Raw genomic sequence first — 17,461 nt, 5'->3', positions numbered from 1 at the left:
GGGGAGGATGAGGGAGAAGTCAACAAAGTGGCGGAGGCAGATGAAGTGGTGTCCTGGCTCGTCCTCTGGAGTGCATCGCCAGCACAGTCAGCAGTGGCAGTGGCAGAGGCAGTGGCAGTGGCGTGAACGGCAGGCGGCCTTTGTCCTGCCGTTGCTGCCTGCCACTGATTCCAGTGCTTGGATTCCAAATGACGGCGCATTGAAGTGGTGGACAGGTTGCTCTTCTCAGAGCCCCTAATCAATTTCGAGAGGCAAATTGTGCAGACAACACTATATCTGTCCTCGGCGCATTCCTTGAAAAAACTCCACACCTTCGAGAAACGTGCCCTCGAGGTGGGAGTTTTTCGGGGCTGGGTACGAACTGGAACATCTTGGGAGATTCCGGGTGTGGCCTGGCTTCGCCTAAGCTGCTGACCTCTGCCTCTGCCTCTAGCTACCCTTTTTGGTGCTGCACCTGCCTCAACATCCACACTACTTTCCCCGCTTGACATCCCCCCTGTCCAGGTCGGGTCAGTGTCCTCATCATCCACCACTTCCTCTTCCAACTCCTGTCTCATCTCCTCCTCCCGCACAATGCGCCGGTCAACTGGATGCCCTGACGGCAACTGCGTCACATCATCGTCGATGAGGGTGGGTTGCTGGTCATCCACCACCAAATCGAACGGAGATGGAGGAGACTCTAGTGTTTGAGCATCTGGACACAGATGCTCCTCTGTTAGGTTCGTGGAATCGTGACGTGGAGAGGCAGGTTGAGGGACAATGAAAGGAGCGGAGAACAGCTCTGGGGAGCAGGGACAGTTTGGGTTATTGTTCTGTAAAGCTTCGGAATTTTGGGAGGAAGGAAGACAAGACTGTTGGGTAATAGGAGGAGAGGAGGCAGAGTCTGACTGGCTGCTGGACAATGTGCTGTAAGCGTTCTCTGACAGCCATTGCAAGACCTGTTCCTGGTTCTCGGGCCTACTAAGGTTTGTACCCTGCAGTTTAGTTAATGTGGCAAGCAACCCTGGCACTGTGGAGTGGCGCAATGCTTGCTGCCCCACAGGAGTAGGCACGGGACGCCCTGTGGCTTCACTGCTACCTTGCTCCCCAGAACCATTCCCCCGACCTCGCCCACGGCCTCGTCCACGTCCCTTTCCGGGAGCCTTGCGCATTTTGAATTCCTAGTTAGAAATTGGCACTGTATACCAGTAGTAAAAATTGTGGGTGCACGTAACCCCAATATATTCTTTGAATTACCAGTCAGAAACTGGCACTATATGGCAGTAGCAAGAAATGAGGGTATTTGTATTCCCAATATATTCTTTGAATTCCCAGTCAGACAATGGCACTGTATACCAGTAGTAAAAATTGTGGGTGCACGTAACCCCAATATATTCTTTGAATTACCAGTCAGAAACTGGCACTATATGGCAGTAGCAAGAAATGAGGGTATTTGTATTCCCAATATATTCTTTGAATTCCCAGTCAGACAATGGCACTGTATACCAGTAGTAAAAATTGTGGGTGCACGTAACCCCAATATATTCTTTGAATTACCAGTCAGAAACTGGCACTATATGGCAGTAGCAAGAAATGAGGGTATTTGTATTCCCAATATATTCTTTGAATTCCCAGTCAGACAATGGCACTGTATACCAGTAGTAAAAATTGTGGGTGCACGTAACCCCAATATATTCTTTGAATTACCAGTCAGAAACTGGCACTATATGGCAGTAGCAAGAAATGAGGGTATTTGTATTCCCAATATATTCTTTGAATTCCCAGTCAGACAATGGCACTGTATACCAGTAGTAAAAATTGTGGGTGCACGTAACCCCAATATATTCTTTGAATTACCAGTCAGAAACTGGCACTATATGGCAGTAGCAAGAAATGAGGGTATTTATAACCCCAATATATTCTTTGAATTCCCAGTCAGACAATGGCACTGTATACCAGTAGTAAAAATTGTGGGTGCACGTAACCCCAATATATTCTTTGAATTACCAGTCAGAAACTGGCACTATATGGCAGTAGCAAGAAATGAGGGTATTTATAACCCCAATATATTCTTTGAATTCCCAGTCAGACAATGGCACTGTATACCAGTAGTAAAAATTGTGGGTGCACGTAACCCCAATATATTCTTTGAATTACCAGTCAGAAACTGGCACTATATGGCAGTAGCAAGAAATGAGGGTATTTGTATTCCCAATATATTCTTTGAATTCCCAGTCAGACAATGGCACTGTATACCAGTAGTAAAAATTGTGGGTGCACGTAACCCCAATATATTCTTTGAATTACCAGTCAGAAACTGGCACTATATGGCAGTAGCAAGAAATGAGGGTATTTATAACCCCAATATATTCTTTGAATTCCCAGTCAGACAATGGCACTGTATACCAGTAGTAAAAATTGTGGGTGCACGTAACCCCAATATATTCTTTGAATTCCCAGTCAGACAATGGCACTATATACCAGTAGCAAGAAATGAGGGTATTTATAACCCCAATATATTCTTTGAATTCCCAGTCAGACAATGGCACTGTATACCAGTAGTAAAAATTGTGGGTGCACGTAACCCCAATATATTCTTTGAATTACCAGTCAGAAACTGGCACTATATGGCAGTAGCAAGAAATGAGGGTATTTGTATTCCCAATATATTCTTTGAATTCCCAGTCAGACAATGGCACTGTATACCAGTAGTAAAAATTGTGGGTGCACGTAACCCCAATATATTCTTTGAATTACCAGTCAGAAACTGGCACTATATGGCAGTAGCAAGAAATGAGGGTATTTGTATTCCCAATATATTCTTTGAATTCCCAGTCAGACAATGGCACTGTATACCAGTAGTAAAAATTGTGGGTGCACGTAACCCCAATATATTCTTTGAATTACCAGTCAGAAACTGGCACTATATGGCAGTAGCAAAAATAGTGGGTGTATATAGCCCCAATTCTATTGCTAGGGGACTTGCAGGGTATTTCTGGGGTGAAGGTGGGGGGGCACACCGTTGGAACGGGTATCGGGGGTATATATCGGGTATACGGGAATACACTGACAGTGTATTCCATTCAGGATCCTGGGAAAGCTGGGTTGCGGCGATTGAGCCCGTCAGTGCCACGTTACACTGACAAGCTTCTCCCTGGAATTTAGCTCTTACAAGAGCTGTTGTGGTTGTCTTCTCCTTCCTATCCTAGCCTGTCCCTGCCTACCCAGAATCTAAGCCCTAGCTAGCTGGACGGAAACCTCCGTCCTCGGTGAATTGCAAGCTCAGAATGACGCGAACCTGGGCGGCGCTGTTCTTTTAAATTAGAGGTCACATGTTTTCGGCAGCCAATGGGTTTTGCCTACTTTTTTTCAACGTCACCGGTGTCGTAGTTCCTGTCCCACCTACCCTGCGCTGTTATTGGAGCAAAAAAGGCGCCAGGGAAGGTGGGAGGGGAATCGAGTAATGGCGCACTTTACCACGCGGTGTTCGATTCGATTCGAACATGCCAAACAGCCTAATATCCGATCGAACATGAGTTCGATAGAACACTGTTCGCTCATCTCTAGTGATCAGCTGGGTATTATCTGGACTATGGACCTAACTGTGACATGTTATATAATTTGCTATGTCTTGTCACTTCCCATAGAGGCTGCTGTAGCATCAGCTGAGATACAAGGATCATAGTGCAGAATGGTATACACATGATATACACCTGTAAGGAAAGTGTATCATATACCAAGATCCTGCAATATAGTATTGTAAAAGAATCAGAAATGGAGCAAATGGTATTCTGTAATGAACATCATCAAAGGTGTCCTGAGCCCCAATGCAGTATCTATAATGGCGTCCCTACCTATCGTGTACCATTTGATACAGGTTAAGTGGCGGAGGGACCTCTCAGGGACCAGGGCCTGGTAGAGACTGCTACTGCACCCCCTATGGCTACACCCTGTTAAGGCCAGGACAATAAGCATGGGATATCTTGCCACCCAGGACAGAAAACGGCTGGTGTTGACCATGCATTGCAAAGGTTGAAAACTGACATGGAATCTGCATCAGTAACTGACATGTCGTGGGTTGTTTTTTTGAGCTACTGTTTTTTTCCACAATATGGATGGGATTTTTTGAAATCCCCTCCATTTAACTGCTAGTGTAATCTGAAGTGGATTAGCCACAGGAGATTCCACTGGTGGCCCAGGCTTACCCAATGTGAACTCCCAACCTATGGTACCGGCCTCAGAGATATTTTTTCATTATAAAGTAATAGCAGCTACTCTAAAACCACAAAATACACCTGGAAAGATGGTAAAGTAACAATGCACATCATGATGTCACAGAACAAGCAGACCCCCCTGAACGGAAACCCGAATGCAGATGTGAATCTAATCTTAGAATCTCAATAAAATACATTTAAGTTTGTGGTTTTAAGGTGACAAAATGTGAAAAAGTTCAAGGGGTGTGAATACTTTTGCAAGCCGTTATTGCAAAGAACTAGTTGTACCATCCCCAGCTGAGAGTGAGATTACTGGTCTACCGTGGTTATGTCAAAATACCATTGCTTACTTAATAATAATAATACATTTTATCTATATAGCGCCAACATATTCCGCAGATTGTATTTGGAACAGTATATATTACACTATTGCTTGTATACTACATATAGATACAATAAATATAGGCATCACAGGTGCTCAGGGATTAGCACCATTTACAATATTAGAGTCAACATCAGCCTTGGGGGCAATATCAGGATGAAGTTTCTAACTTCCTTCCACATGCCAAGATTATACTGATAAGTTAATTGGCTTGCTGTAAAATTTTCCATAAAAACCTTGTGCCAAATTGACAATTTATCAGCTCGTGACAGGAAAGGGTTTTACCGATATGCAAAATCATCCTCACGGAGCATCGGGGGTGTTACTGGAACAGGATTCATTTTCAATGAAGTGGGATTACCTGAGAGAGGAGGAGGCGGAATGCAGGACATGATGATGCAGTGCTCAGAGCACAGGGGCAGTGCCACACCTCCCCTGAGGCGACCTGAAGCGACCGCTTCAGGCGGCGCTATGCCAGGGCCTCAGGGACGGTGGCATTTTTGCTTACCTAAGCCAGTCCAGGACAAGCTGTCCTGGACTGGCTTAGCGTCACCGAGCGGTGTATTGTGGAGGCTCCTGGAGCAGCACTGCTCCAGCGGCCTCCCCTCACGCTCAGGCAGACAGCAGGTCCTCTCCCTGCCTTCTCTCTGCCTGCTAACGCTGCTCCGCCGCGCCCTCTTCGCTCCGCCCCACCCCCTCCGCTCCACCCCTTCCTCCGGGGGGGGGGGGGGGCAGCTTTCTGTCGTCCGCCTCGGGCGGTGAAACAGGTAGATTCATCCCTGCACAGTGATAACACCCTCGGTGCTCCGTGAGGTGAATTTGCATATCAGTAAAAAGCATTTTATTAAAAAATGGCGGGCAGGAACAGTAGAAGGAAGGTCGGCTTTGAATAGCCTTTCTAAAGGCTATTCCAAAATGTGCTTATTAAAAAATGCTTAGATCTAATGATAGATTCCCTTTAAAGAGAACTTTTCACCAGCACCCAGCTTTCCTATTATGGGCCCAGTGCTGGAGATATCAATGCCATTAAGTGCAGCACTGACATCTCTCCACTGTCAGAAGGGCGGGCCTTACAGTCTAACGTCTACACTGAGCAGTAAGGAACACCCCCCGATAGTATTCTTCCACAGATTTGTACTGTCGGAGGGGGGTTCCTCACAGCCCAGTGATGACACTAGACTATAAGGCCTGCCCTTCTGACAGTGGAGAGATGTCGGTAAAAAGTCCTCTTTAAAAAGTGATTTCTCTAGCATAAAACAAGGTCTCACGTCAATAAAGAAATAAAAAAAAGTTGCAGCCTATAAAACACAGAGCCAAAAACAAAAAAAAAATGTTGATTGTTGAGGCAGAAAAACCCCTCGGCATTAATGGTTAACTGGTGACGGTATAATAACTGTGCCCCATTGTGTTCTCTGTGCTCTATACCTCTGAGTCAGGGAGGAATGAGACTTCAGAAGGAAGGAAAGATAAGTGTCAAAGTTTAACCAAGGCTTGCAAGCTGGAAAAAGAGTTTTATCTTATTGCTGTTCCTTCCACTATCACCTGGCTGAATTGTTTTTCTCAATTCGTGTGGTTATATCTTTTCAGGTTTTGGTCAGCGGCAGTTTTAGGGGGTCACAAACTGAGCAGTGTCCCTGGGCAATATATAACAATATGACAGTATGTGGGGTCTTTATGGGAGTATTATTTGGATCCTGCGTATCACATGGGTTTTTATGTGAGCTGCATATGGCAATATTATCATGGAACTATGTAGCGGTATGGTGGTATTACAAGGACTGTATATAGCATCATTACCTGGGCACTATATGCCTTAAAAGAAAGTTTTATCTATCTGCTTGTTACCCAGGGCTTCATTCTCCTGCAAACCAGGCCAGAGTTTCAAGGCTTCTTCCATCTGTAAGGTGACAGCTTTCACACTAGTTAATAAAACTGTACTCAGCAGCTCATTCAGCACATATTTCACATTTAGTGGTATCTCTGTAGTAATACATTAATTTATTAAACAACTTTAACATGTGTAACTTCACTGTAGTTTGCTATTAATAGACGTAATTTATCAAGGCAAGAAAAATTGTGGAAAAACTGGGAAAATGTGAATTGTGTGAAATGAACATGTGTAATGTGTATCTGTTATAAGTATAGTTTAGTGAAGGTTGTGAGAATGATTTGCAGAATTGTAGCGTGTAGTTTCACTGCAAATTTATAGAGGTAACAATCTATTGATGGGTGTTATAGTACAAGATTAATTCATCAATATCACAATAGAAGGATAAGGCACATAGTGATGTCACAGCCCAGGCATAGTGTACACAGTGATGTCACAGTACATGAGTAATGCACATAGTGATATCACAGCCCAGGAAAAAGGCATGTACGGTAGTTATGCCACACTATAGGGATAATGATTTCAGTGATGTCAAAGTATTGGTGATAAGTCACAAGAGAGTGATGATGCATACAGTGATGTCACAGTACAGATACAGTATAATACACATTGTCATGTCACAGTATAGGAATAATGCACAAAGTGATGTCACAACTGAGTAATAATGCACACAGAGATGTCACAGTACCGCGATGATATACACAGTGATGTCACAGTACACAGGGATAATATACACAGTATTGTCACAGTACAGGGATAATATACACAGTGATGTCACAGTACAAGGATAATACACAGTGATGTCACAGTACAGGGATAATACACACAGTGATGTCACAGTACAGGGATAATACACACAGTGATGTCACAGTACAGGGATAATACACACAGTGATGTCACAGTACAGGGATAATACACACAGTGATGTCACAGTACAGAGATAATACACATAGTGATGTCACAGTACAGAGATAATACACACAGTGATGTCACAGTACAGGGATAATACACACAGTGATGTAACAGTACAGGATAATACACACAGTGATGTCACAGTACAGGATAATACACACAGTGATGTCACAGTACAGGGATAATACACACAGTGATGTAACAGTACAGGATAATACACACAGTGATGTCACAGTACAGGGATAATGCACACAGTGATGTCACAGTACAGGGATAATACACACAGTGATGTAACAGTACAGGATAATACACACAGTGATGTCACAGTACAGGATAATACACACAGTGATGTCACAGTACAGGGATAATACACACAGTGATGTCACAGTACAGGATAATACACACAGTGATGTCACAGTACAGGGATAATACACACAGTGATGTCAGTACCAGAATAATGTACACAGTGATCTCAAAGAGTGTGGATAATGCACAGTGATATCATGGGACAGGAATAATGAACTACAGAGTATATAGATACTGTATATATAATGCACACAGTACATTCTGGAAGGTTCGATTGATGTACATAAGAAGGCAGACAGAAGATGAGGAATGATGCAGTATCCAGAAGTGGTTTACAACAGGAGCGCTTGTATGCTACATTTTAAACACTAGGCTTTTGTGACATCTATGCACAAGTTTTTAAGAATGCTCACATCAGCATACTATGTAACACAAACATGCAACATATAAGGATTTATAACCATGTAAAACAGTACAAGTGTAATCATAGATATAATCTTCCAATGTACATGTTGTAACTAACAAACACAGCTCAGTCACCTGTATTGTAATTCACATAGATTGTACCTGATATCTCATCAAATATTATCAAGGGCATGACCATATGTTAGTGTCACTGAGCAGACAGGAAAGAAAGTGATCCATTATCTTTACAGCTGTGCTATATGTATAGTACAATTCAACTCTCTTGTAATAATGATAAAACATAACAACCAATACTGGGACTTTGGATAAGCGGTCACTGAGGGCAAGATAAAGTATTGGTGTCCACATGGAGGAGACAGGAGAGGAAAATATGGCTTCACAAAAGAGATGGTATAAAAAACATACCTTCCTTTCTTGTAAAATGTTGTAGTTTCCACCTCCTTAGAGGTTGATTTGGACTGGTAGGTGAGCCACTGAGCCAGCATGGGACCCCACACCAGTATGGGCATTGTAGGCCCAACCCATGCGAGAGCAGTGTATGATACAGTACACTCGTATACTACAAAAATATAAGTAGTATACAGCATGTCAAGCACCCTATGCTTCCATTATTTATTTTAAAAAACTACCCATTTTATTACTATACCTATAGAGGGGCATATAAAGAAACAAAAGGGCAGATATACAAAGGTGCTTGAAAGTTTACAAACCCTTTAGAATTGTCTACATTTCTACATCATTTGACCTAAATCTATAGTACAGAACAAAAGTTTAGACACACCTTCTCATTCAAAGAGTTTTCTATATTTCCATGACTGAAAATTGTAGATTTACACTGTGGAGTTATATACTTAACAAAAAAGTGTGAAACAACTGAAAATATGTCTTCTATTCTAGGTTCTTCAAAGTAGCCACCGTTTGCTTTGATTCCTGCTTTGCACACTCTTGGCATTCTCTTGATGAGCTTCAAGAGGTAGTCACCTGAAATGGTCTTCCAACAGTCTTGAAGGAGTTCCTAGAGATGCTTAGCACTTATTGGCCCTTTTGCCTTCACTCTGCGGTCCAGCTCTCCCCAAACCATCTTGATTGGGTTCAGGTCTGGTGACTGTGGAGGTAAGGTCATCTGGTGTAGCACCCCATCACTCTCCTTCTTGGTCACATAGCCCTTACACAGTCTGGAGATGTGTTTGGGGTCATTGTCCTGTAGAAAAATAAATGATGGTCCAACTAAACGTAAACTGGATGGAATAGTGGTAGCCATGCTGGTTCAGTATGCCTTCAATTTTGAATAAATACCTAACAGTGTCACCAGCAAAGCACCCCCACACCATCACACCTCCTCCTCCATGCTTCACAGTGGGAACCAGGCATGTAGAGTCCATCCGTTCACCTTTTCTGTGTCGCACAAAGACACGGTGGTTGGAACCAAAGATCTTAAATTTGGACTCATCGGACCAAAGCACAGATTTCCACTGGTCTAATGTCCATTCCTTGTGTTCTTTAGCCCAAACAAGTCTCTTTTGCTTGTTGCCTGTCCTTAGCAGTGGTTTTCTAGCAGTTATTTTACCATGAAGGCCGGCGGCTGCACAAAGTCTCCTCTTAACAGTTGTTGTAGAGATGTGTCTGCTGCTAGAACTCTGTCTGGCATTGACCTGGTCTCTAATCTGAGCTGCTGGTAACCTGCGATTTCTGAGGCTGGTGACTCGGATGAACTTATCCTCCGCAGCAGAGGTGACTCTTGGTCTTCCTTCCCTGGTTTGGTCCTCATGTGAGCCAGTTTCTTTGTAGTGCTTGATGGTTTTTGCAACTGCACTTGGGGACACTTTCAAAGTTTTCCCAATTTTTCAGACTGACTGACCTTCATTTCTTAAAGTAATGATGGCCACTTGTTTTTCTTTACTTAGCTGCTTTTTTATTGCCATAATACAAATTCTAACAGTCTATTCAGTAGGACTATCAGCTGTGTATCCACCTGAATTCTGCACAACACAACTGATGGTCCCAACCCCATTTATAAGGCAAGAAATCCCACTCACTAAACCTGACAGGACACACCTGTGAAGTGAAAACCATTTCAGGTGACTACCTCTTGAAGCTCATCAAGAGAATGCCAAGAGTGTGCAAAGCAGGAATCAAAGCAAAAGGTGGCTACTTTGAAGAACCTAGAATATAAGACAGATTTTCAGCTGTTTCACACTTTTTTTTTGTTAAGTATATAATTCCATATATGATAATTCATAGTTTTGATGCCTTCAAAACTGCATAGTCATGAAAATACAGAAAACTCTTTGAATGAGAAGGTGTGTCCAAACTTTTGGTCTGTACTGTGTATCAATTTTGCACGTTCTTAACGTAGATCAAGAGAACAAATTGAAACATATGGGTCAAAAAATTGTACTTGGTCATTTATTTATAGAAGAAAATTATTCAATATCAATAGTACCTTTAGGATTAGCAGATACTTTATTCAATGGGATGACAACCACATACGAGTGGGTAACCTTTTTTATTTAAAGAGCAGGGATTTATCACAGTCTGATCTTCACAACACATGTTTGCAGAAGTATCATTGTATGAACAAAGGAGATTTCTGAGGCCCTCCAAAGAAGAGTTGTTGATGCTCAGGCTAGAAAAAGGTACAAAATCACCTCTAAAGTGTTTGCTCCATCCAGGCCAGGACAGCTTGCCAGCATGGTGGAACAATGAATTGTGAATTATACCAGCACATTGTAAAGGAAAATGTCAGGACATCTGTCCATGAGCTGAATGTTACGAGATTGTGGGTCATGGAGAAAGCTCATGGGAGGAAATCCACCAACATGACAGAACTGGAGCTGTTTTGTACTGAGGAAGGGGGTAAAATTCCTCCATCGTGATGTACAGACTGATCAATTAACAGAAATGTTTTATAGGCAGTTATCACTGCACATGGGTGTCACAGCAGTGGGTTCACATACTTTTTCCACTCACAAATATATGATATTGGATCATTTTCTTCTAAAAATAAATGATCAAAACTAACTTTTTTTTTACTCATTTGTTTGATTTCTTTCTCTTTATCTAATTTTAGGAATTATCTGAAAATCTGATGTGGTGTAAGTCAAATTTATGTAGAAAATTCTGAAGGGTTCACAAACATTCAAGCACTACTGTACTTTGGAAAATGTGCCAGAATACTGGTCTTAAATGGATTTTCTGGCCTCAAGTGGATTTTTTTTATACTGATGAACTGTCAACTGGATAGGTCATCAGTATGTGATCCATGGGGGTCCGATACCCAGACTCCACACACATCACCTGTTCTGGCAGTCTTCAGGCACAAGGAGTTGCTGCAATAGATGGGGAACTTGTACAGGATTTTCCTGTTCAAGTCCCGACCTCTCCTTTGGATAGGTCATCAGTATGAAAACTCCTTTTGGGGCTGGAAAACCTCTTTATTTTTAGACAGTATTAGTAAATCTGACCAGAAGTGTGAAGAGAGTTTTACAGTGCTAGTCATTGATGGTGGGGACTGGCTGGCTAAACAGAATGAAACAGGGAAGGAGCAAAGCAGAAAAGAAGAGGTTTTCCGAAGATTTGCAGCATGACCGTTTTTTTAGAAAATGTCTTCCTAGCCAAAATGGAAGGAACAACCCCCCACCATTATACAGATTGGAATAATAGACAGATTATTCAGCTGTCATGTAAAGGGATTTTCCCACAAAATCAAATGATTCCATAACCATAGGATAGGGATATCCTGCAGATCAGGGGAAGTCCAACTGTTCAGACCAAGACTGATCAGGAGAATGATGGACTCTCGCTCCCTTTCTGAATGAATCAGCAGTCTGCTATTTCCAGTGATCCCTTTGAAATAAATAGAATGGTGTTCATGCTGCCCGACCACCACTCCATTCAGAACCCCTGTTCTCCTTATCAATGTTGGGTCGGAGTGGTTGGACTCCTATAATCAGCAAGATATCTTGAGTTTGTAGGAAAGCTCCTTTAAAGAGGTTGTCTGACAGTTGATGGCCTATCCTTAGGACTTTGGTGGTGATGGAATCCCTTTAATAATATACAGTTCAGACAACCAAATTTGCATTAAAAAGGGGTCTTTTAGTGGGGTGGTTGTCTCAAAGACGATAGCTAGTATGGAAAACTGAAAATCCATTACAGAAAATGTGGTCCAGATAAGGTGACTGTCTCCTCAAAGAAGTGGTCTTTCAGAGAGGTTTCACTCTATATCATTGGTCATATTATTATAGATGATATGGCGTTGGATTAATAAGATGATAAAAGTCAAGAACTCTTTAGGATTTTCCCACTGAAAGAAATCAAATAAGGTAAATTGTCTGTACAGTAATAGATGTTTGTTTTGACCTGACGGCAAAGAGAGCAGCGACTGAGATCGATAGAGCTGTATTCAGTATGAAATCCATGGTGACAAGGATATGTATTGATTCGGGATATCCACACCAGTTCATTCAAGGAAATCCAAACCGCTTGAGTAACGTAATAGTCTCTAGTATTTATATGATACTAGCAGGAGGACCCGGCTTCGCACGGGTATATTACATTTTTTGTTTGTGTAGAGGCCCCATAAGAATTGTCTTATGTATGTCGTTTGTGTGTCCATAAGCGTCACGTGATAATGTGTATCTCATTTTGGATATCAGTAAAAAACCTGTGATCAGTTGTTAGGGATACCTGGAGTAAAGCTGTGTGTATGTGACCTTGTGTAACAGTGTCATCCACAGTGCCCTGCTTCTTTAAAGCTGACATACAGCAATGAAGAAAAATGGCTGGGTTGCTATGGAAACCTGGAGTAAAACTCTAATGTGTGGTACTCTGTGCAGAGCCGTCTATCTAATCCTCCAGCGTATGGTACTGTGTGCAGAGGCACGTATCTAATCCTCCCTGTGTGGTATTGTGTGAAGAGGCGCGTATCTAATCCTCCGGTGTGTGGAACTGTGTGCAGATGTGCGTAGCTAATCCTCTCCAATGTAGTACTGTATGTAAACGCACGTATCTAATCCTCTGGTGTGTGGTACTGTCTGAAGACGTGCATATCTAATCCTCTGTCGTATGGTACTGTTTGAAGATACGCGTATCTAATCCTCCGGCGTGTGGTACTGTGTGCAGAGGCACATATCTAATCCTCCTCAGTGTGGTATTGTGTGCAGTGGCGTGTATCTAATCCTCCGGTGTGTGGAATTGTATGAAGACGCGCATATCTAATCCTCTGGCGTGTTGTACTGTGTGCAGATGCGCGTATCTAATCCTTCCTCATGTAGTACTGTAAGTAGACGCAAGTATCTAATCCTTGTTGGTGTGGTACTGTGTGCAGATGCACATATCTAATCTTCCCCCCTGTGGTATTGTGTGAAGAGGCGCTTATCTAATCCTCCGGCAAGTGAAACTGTGTGCAGACATGTGTATCTAATATCAAAAAAAGAAAAAAACAATATAGAAACTCACCAACCGGTGCAAGGTGCACGACCTATTTCTTCTGGACTCAAAGAAGAAAAAATCCAAATGTAAAAGAGAGAGTTGAGGTCCGCAGCTCCATATCCATATGGCAACCATCAGGCTATGATTAAGAAACCCTTGCGGTTTTGAAACGCGTCAGCCAAGCCAGAGATGTGATATTTAGCGTTTTTATTTTCACTTTTTGTATTTTCTCTCTTTTTCACTTTTTTGTCATGGTGTTCTTTGCCAAATTTTAAAATAATGGAATAAAATATACCTTTTATTACGAGCAAGAGCTGCGGACCTCAACTCTCTCTTTTACATGTGTATCTAATCCTATGGCATGTGGTAGTGTGTGCTGAGATGCGTATGTAATTCTCCAGCATGTGGTATTGTGTGAAGAGGTATGTATCTAATCCTGCCCTGTGTGGTACTGTGTGCAGACACAGGTATCTAATCCTCACCTATGTGGTATTGTGTGCATTGGCGCGTATCTAATCCTCTGGCATGTGGTACTGTGTACAGACGCATGTATCCAATCCCCTGGCGTGTGGTACTGTGTGCAGACTCACGTATCTAATACTACGGCATGTGGTACTGTGTACAGATATGTGTTACTAATCCTCTGGCGTGTGGAACTATGTGCAGATGCGCGTATCTAATCCTTCCCTGTGTGATACTGTGTAGACTTGCATATCTAATCCTCTGGCGATGGTACTATGTGAAGACATGCCTATCTAATCCTCCAGCGTGTTGAACTGTGTGCAGATGTGCGTATCTAATCCTCCCCTGTGTGGTATTATGTGAAGAGGTGTGTGTCTAATCCTCCTCCGTGTGGTACTTTGTGCAGACACACGTATCTAATCCTTCAGCGTGTGGAACTGTGTGCAGACGCGCATATCGTATCCTCGGTCATGTGGTAATGTGTGCAGAGGCACGTATCTAATCCTCCCCTGTGTGATATTGTGTGAAGAGGCGCATATCTAATCTTACGGCGTGTGGAACTGTGTGTAGATGCGCGTATATAATCCTACGGCGTGTGGAACTGTGTGCAGATGCGCATATCTAATCCTACGGCGTGTGGTACTGTGTGCAGACATGCACATTTAATCCTCTGGTGTGTGGAACTGTGTGCAGATGCGCGTATCCAATTCTCTGGCATGTGGTACTGTGTGCAGATGCATGTATCCAATCTCCTGGGGTGTGGTACTGTGTGCAGACACGTGTATCTAATCCTTCGGCATGTGGAATTGTGTGCAGACGCACGTATCTAATCCTTCAGTGTGTGGAACTGTGTGCAGACGCGTGTTTCTAATCCTCTGGCGTGTGATAATGTATGTTGATCTGTGTATCTAATCCTCTGTTGCGTGTATCTCAGTTTGGATATCAGTGTTGGATTGTGCATGTGGACTGAATGTGTGTATTGCAGTTGGAATATGAGTGAAAGACTTGCAGGTTTGTATTGGCTAAGGGGGGGGGGGGGGCACTGTGTTTGGAATGCTGTATCTCAGCAATGATACTTCCGAGCGAGTTGGAGTCTCATCTTAAACCTTCCCGGATACCTGAAGTATCTCTGTACCAAATTTGGTGAAGATCGGTCCAGTCGTTTGGTCGCGCATAAAGAACAGACAGACAAGAATTCATTTTTACAAGATAGAGAGATGTGGCAGTTTGGTATCTGCAGCGTTGTCTATGTTATATAGGTATCTAAGAAAACAAGGTTGTCTGATATATATATTGTGGGGAAGGTAGCTCAGTAGAAGCAGTGGTGTGGACCCAACCAGTCAAAAACAGGGACACAAATCTTGCAGTAAAGCGGTTTATTTAAGAAAAACAGCAAAATAAATAAACCTTTACATCAGGCTCAAAAGTAAGCAAAATAAAATAGAGCCTTAACTTCAGGCAAAATAACATCAAACAAAATCCTGCTCGTCTGAGCACCAACTAAACAGAAAATATTAACTGTACGTGTAGCTTACTATCAGTCACACGAATCAACCAAAACACACTGTACCATATCACAAGACTCTCAGTGTCAGGACAGACCCAACCACTTCCTCTCCTCCCAGGATCTGCCCTGAAGTGCAGGTTGTGCAGCCTACTATGGGCCAGTAATGAGCCCAGGACCCACACCTGAGGCTGAGGCCTATTCCAAATCTGCCCTGGACCACACATATGTCAAAAACCTGGGACTGATAGCAGGACTCAAGCACTCTGCTTGTCACCTTCTCACAAAAAATATGTATACGCCAGGGCTGTGGGGTTGTTAGGGCAGCTTTCTTTAAAGGGATTGTCCAGGTTATACAATTCTCAGCAATGAGGTTGGGATGGTAAAAAATAAACCTGTCACTAGTGTTCTTTTGTTCCCCACTGCTGTTCCGCAGGGTTCGAGTGCTTCTTCTGGCGGAAATCCTTGAATCAAGTGACTGCTGAAGTGAATCAGTGGCCTAAGAAAAGGAACCCGGGCTATCACTCACATAACATGCAGCATGTAACGTCCCGTGTCCTTTCTTTATTTTATTTGACGTCAATCTGAAGAACTGTTGTATACTAGAATTGCTGCAGTAGAATTTTTGCATTACTCCTATAGTGTCTATTATATAGCGGCACATACACAAGCTATTTATACCGATGAACCAGGAATGGCTGCTCATGTATTACATACTGAACATTGTCTCTTCCTCCCTTACAGTATGCCTGGAACGCTGATGAAGAGTTTCTCTTTAAAGCTGTCATGGTGTTTGCCATGCGAGCTCATGTGAACAATGCAATTCAGTAAGTTCCAAGTACAGGTAATCCACAATATTGGTAAGGAGCATAGCTTCCAAAATATGATCATGACTACAATGCTAATAGTTATATGGGGTTGGCAGGACATACGCACCACTTTGGAGAGCTATTGTAGGAGTGAATAGAGCCTACTTACTAAGGGGTTTCTAACATCGATAGCCTATCCTTAGGATATGTCTTCAAAATTAGATCTTTGGGAGTCCAACACCCAGGACCCCACAGATCACTGATCTCTGACAAAGCACGGCTCGCAATATTGTTTACGTACCGTGAGGTGTGCTGTTCACTCACCATACAAACTGTGGTGCCAAGTACCCACACTCGCCACACCAGTTTGTACGACACCCGGGACCCCCGCAGATCTAATACTGATGGCTTATCCTAAGGATAGACCATCAATGTTAAAAACTGGATAACCCCTTTACTTCCCCTAACCTGGAACGCTAAAAAAATATCTTTATTAATAATTCTTAAAATATACACTAATATGTGAGACCCTACGTGAACTCAAAAATGGTTAAGAGGGAATGACTGGTGTGTTATTTCATCACTCCCTGCTCATCACATAGCAGAGTGATATACCAATGTTTAACTTACACATGAAGCTAATATGTCCATACCTATAGACCGTACCACAACTGTTATAACCCTACTAAACTGGTATAGGGCATATATCAGCTCCACCTACACCATTAAAGCAACCCCCCAAGCCAAGTTAGATTTTAGTTCCAATAAAGCAAACAACTGATGGACTGATAAACCACCTGATGCGTTCCTACACCTCCATGTAGTGTAGTGTTTCATCGGAGGCCAATACCACAACTAATGATAGTAGGATACATGGATATCCCCTCCCCACTCATCTACTGGCCCTGTGTAAGCTAACCATTGGTACGTCATTCAGGGAGTGATGAAATAATACACTAATCGTTCCCCCTTTAATAATTTTTTAGTCCACGTAGGGTCTCACAGTTTGGTCTATATTTTAACAGTTATTAATAAAGATATTTTTCCGTGTTCCAGTGGAATGTATGTCATGTACTGTATATATTTCACTTATGTCATAGGACATCCATGGAAACTGATATATGTTCCAGATATTAATGGGGTTTACCG

At 42.6% G+C, this 17,461-nt stretch overlaps 1 protein-coding gene across 1 annotated transcript in view; it reads left to right on the top strand.

Moving 5' to 3' along the window:
- The window catches only part of LOC142194526 (collectrin-like), a gene marked incomplete at its 5' end in the record, with an annotated part of 50,331 nt that overhangs the window by 19,472 nt on the left and 13,398 nt on the right, over positions 1–17,461 (top strand). The window contains one exon of the mRNA XM_075263696.1: positions 16,248–16,330. Coding sequence (XP_075119797.1) covers positions 16,248–16,330 — 83 coding nt within the window. The remainder of the gene's footprint in view (positions 1–16,247; positions 16,331–17,461) is intronic.

Source organism: Leptodactylus fuscus, chromosome 2, assembly GCF_031893055.1.
Source record: "Leptodactylus fuscus isolate aLepFus1 chromosome 2, aLepFus1.hap2, whole genome shotgun sequence".
Taxonomy (NCBI): Eukaryota; Metazoa; Chordata; class Amphibia; order Anura; family Leptodactylidae; genus Leptodactylus; species Leptodactylus fuscus.
This window is presented reverse-complemented; position numbering and strand designations above follow the sequence as displayed.